Below are 2,500 nucleotides of genomic sequence, written 5' to 3'. Positions count from 1 at the left end.
TTTCCCTCCCCATTCCTCCCCCATCTCCCTCCTCCTTCCCCATTCCTCCCACACTTTCTCTCTCTCTCTCTCTCTCTCTCTCTCTCTCTCTCTCTCTCTCTCTCTCTCTCTCTCTCTCTCTCTCTCTCTCTCTCTCTCTCTCTCTCTCTCTCTATCTCACTCTCTATCTCACTCTCTATCTATCTCACTCTCTATCTATCTCACTCTCTATCTATCTCACTCTCTATCTATCTCACTCTCTATCTATCTCACTCTCTATCTATCTCACTCTCTATCTATCTCACTCTCTATCTCACTCTCTATCTCACTCTCTATCTCACTCTCTATCTCACTCTCTATCTCACTCTCTATCTCACTCTCTATCTCACTCTCTATCTCACTCTCTATCTCACTCTCTATCTCACTCTCTATCTCACTCTCTACTCATTCACTCTCTCACTCTTTCACTCTCTCACTCTCTCACTCTCTCACTCACTCACTCACTCACTCTCTCACTCACTCTCTCACTCTCACTCACTCACTCACTCACTCTCACTCACTCACTCACTCTCACTCACTCTCACTCACTCACTCTCACTCACTCACTCTCACTCACTCACTCACTCACTCTCACTCACTCACTCACTCACTCTCACTCACTCACTCCTACTCACTCACTCACTCCTACTCACTCACTCACTCCTACTCACTCACTCACTCCTACTCACTCACTCACTCCTACTCACTCACTTACACTCACTTTCACTCACTCACTCACTCACTCACTCACTCACTCTCACTCACTCACTCTCCCTCACTCACTCATTCACTCCTACTCACTCACTCATTCACTCCTACTCACTCACTCATTCACTCCTACTCACTCACTCATTCACTCCTACTCACTCACTCATTCACTCCTACTCACTCACTCATTCACTCCTACTCACTCACTCACTCACTCCTACTCACTCACTCACTCACTCACTCCTACTCACTCACTCACTCACTCCTACTCACTCACTCACTCACTCCTACTCACTCTCACTCACTCACTTTCACTCACTCACTCACTCACTCACTCACTCTCTCATTCACTCACTCTCTCACTCACTCACTCACTCTCATTCACTCACTCTCATTCACTCACTCACTCTCTCTCACTCACTCTCTCCATCTCACTCACTTACTCACTCACTCATTCTCACTCAATCTCTCACTCTCACTCATTCACTCACTCACTCACTCACTCTCACCCACTCACTCTCACTCTCTCACTCACTCACTCACTCACTCTCACTCACTCACTCACTCTCATTCACTCACTCTCTCACTCACTCCCTGACTCTCACTCACTCTCTCTCACTCTCACTCACTCACTCACTCACTCACTCACTCTCTCTCACTCACTCACTCTCACTCACTCTCTCTCTCACTTACTCACTCACTCTCACTCACTCACTCTCACCCACTCACTCTCACTCACTCACTCTCACCAACTCATTCTCACTCACTCATTCACTCACTCTCTCTCACTCACTCACTCACTCTCACTCACTCTCTCACTTACTCACTCACTCTCACTCACTCACTCTCACCCACTCACTCTCACCCTCTCACTCACTCACTCACTCACTCACTCACTCACTCACTCTCTTACTCACTCACTCACTCACTCTCTTACTCACTCACTCACTCACTCACTCTCTTACTCACTCACTCACTCACTCACTCACTCACTCTCTCTTACTCACTCACCCACCCACCTACAGACCCACCCACACACTCACTTACTCACACACTCATTCGCAATTACATTTACATTTATGCTCACAATTCACTTTCTTCTCTTGCCGCTCTCCCTCTCCCACTCCCTAACTAAAAAAAAAAATTACTTGATCAATTTTCTAATCTCTTGTATTGTAGATCTTGGAGGCTCTATACCCTCTCTTTCCTTCTCAGATTTACCCATCCACAGATTTACCCACTCCCTAATTTACTCATTCATTCACTCACTCAATTATTCCCTTACTCACTCATTTAATTACTCAATACTCATTCACTTACTCACACACTCACTTATAATTACAGTTACAATTCTACACATAATTTGTTGCCTACTTTTGGTCTCCTTTCCTTGTCTTTAACACTATAAAAAATTACTTACTGGAAGGATCTTTTGAATCTCGGTCTAGAATTGCAAATCTTGGGAGCTCAATCCCTTCTCTTTGCAAAATCTGGTACACCTTTCTTCTGTCCTGTAATGTTATGAAAAAAAAGGCTTATATCTCTCAAAATAGTAACGGAATACACTGTAAGAAACTCTAGATCAATTGTATATTCATCATCTTCCACTGGAGATAATCCAAGTAAATGTGTTGCATGATATTGCAAAATGTGTGCATGTGTATGATTTATCTAAGGACACCCTATTTGATGGGATAGTAATGACTTTCATGCTCATGCAGTTTTGATATCGACGTGTGTGTGTGTGTGTGTGTGTGTGTGTGTGTGTGTGTGT

General features: G+C 44.3%; 1 protein-coding gene across 16 annotated transcripts in view; it reads right to left on the bottom strand.

Annotated features, from left to right (window-relative positions):
- The window catches only part of LOC113807667 (inositol hexakisphosphate and diphosphoinositol-pentakisphosphate kinase 2), a 179,662-nt gene that overhangs the window by 81,459 nt on the left and 95,703 nt on the right, over positions 1–2,500 (bottom strand). For all 16 annotated transcript variants that reach the window (XM_070142614.1, XM_070142612.1, XM_070142619.1 and 13 more), the window contains one exon: positions 2,147–2,237. In XM_070142614.1, the coding sequence (XP_069998715.1) occupies positions 2,147–2,237 (91 nt within the window). The remainder of the gene's footprint in view (positions 1–2,146; positions 2,238–2,500) is intronic.

The sequence above is a fragment of the Penaeus vannamei genome, chromosome 29 (genome assembly GCF_042767895.1).
Source record: "Penaeus vannamei isolate JL-2024 chromosome 29, ASM4276789v1, whole genome shotgun sequence".
In the NCBI taxonomy this organism is placed as follows: Eukaryota; Metazoa; Arthropoda; class Malacostraca; order Decapoda; family Penaeidae; genus Penaeus; species Penaeus vannamei.
Note: the sequence above shows the minus strand (reverse complement) of the source record. Positions and strands in the feature narration are given on the sequence as shown.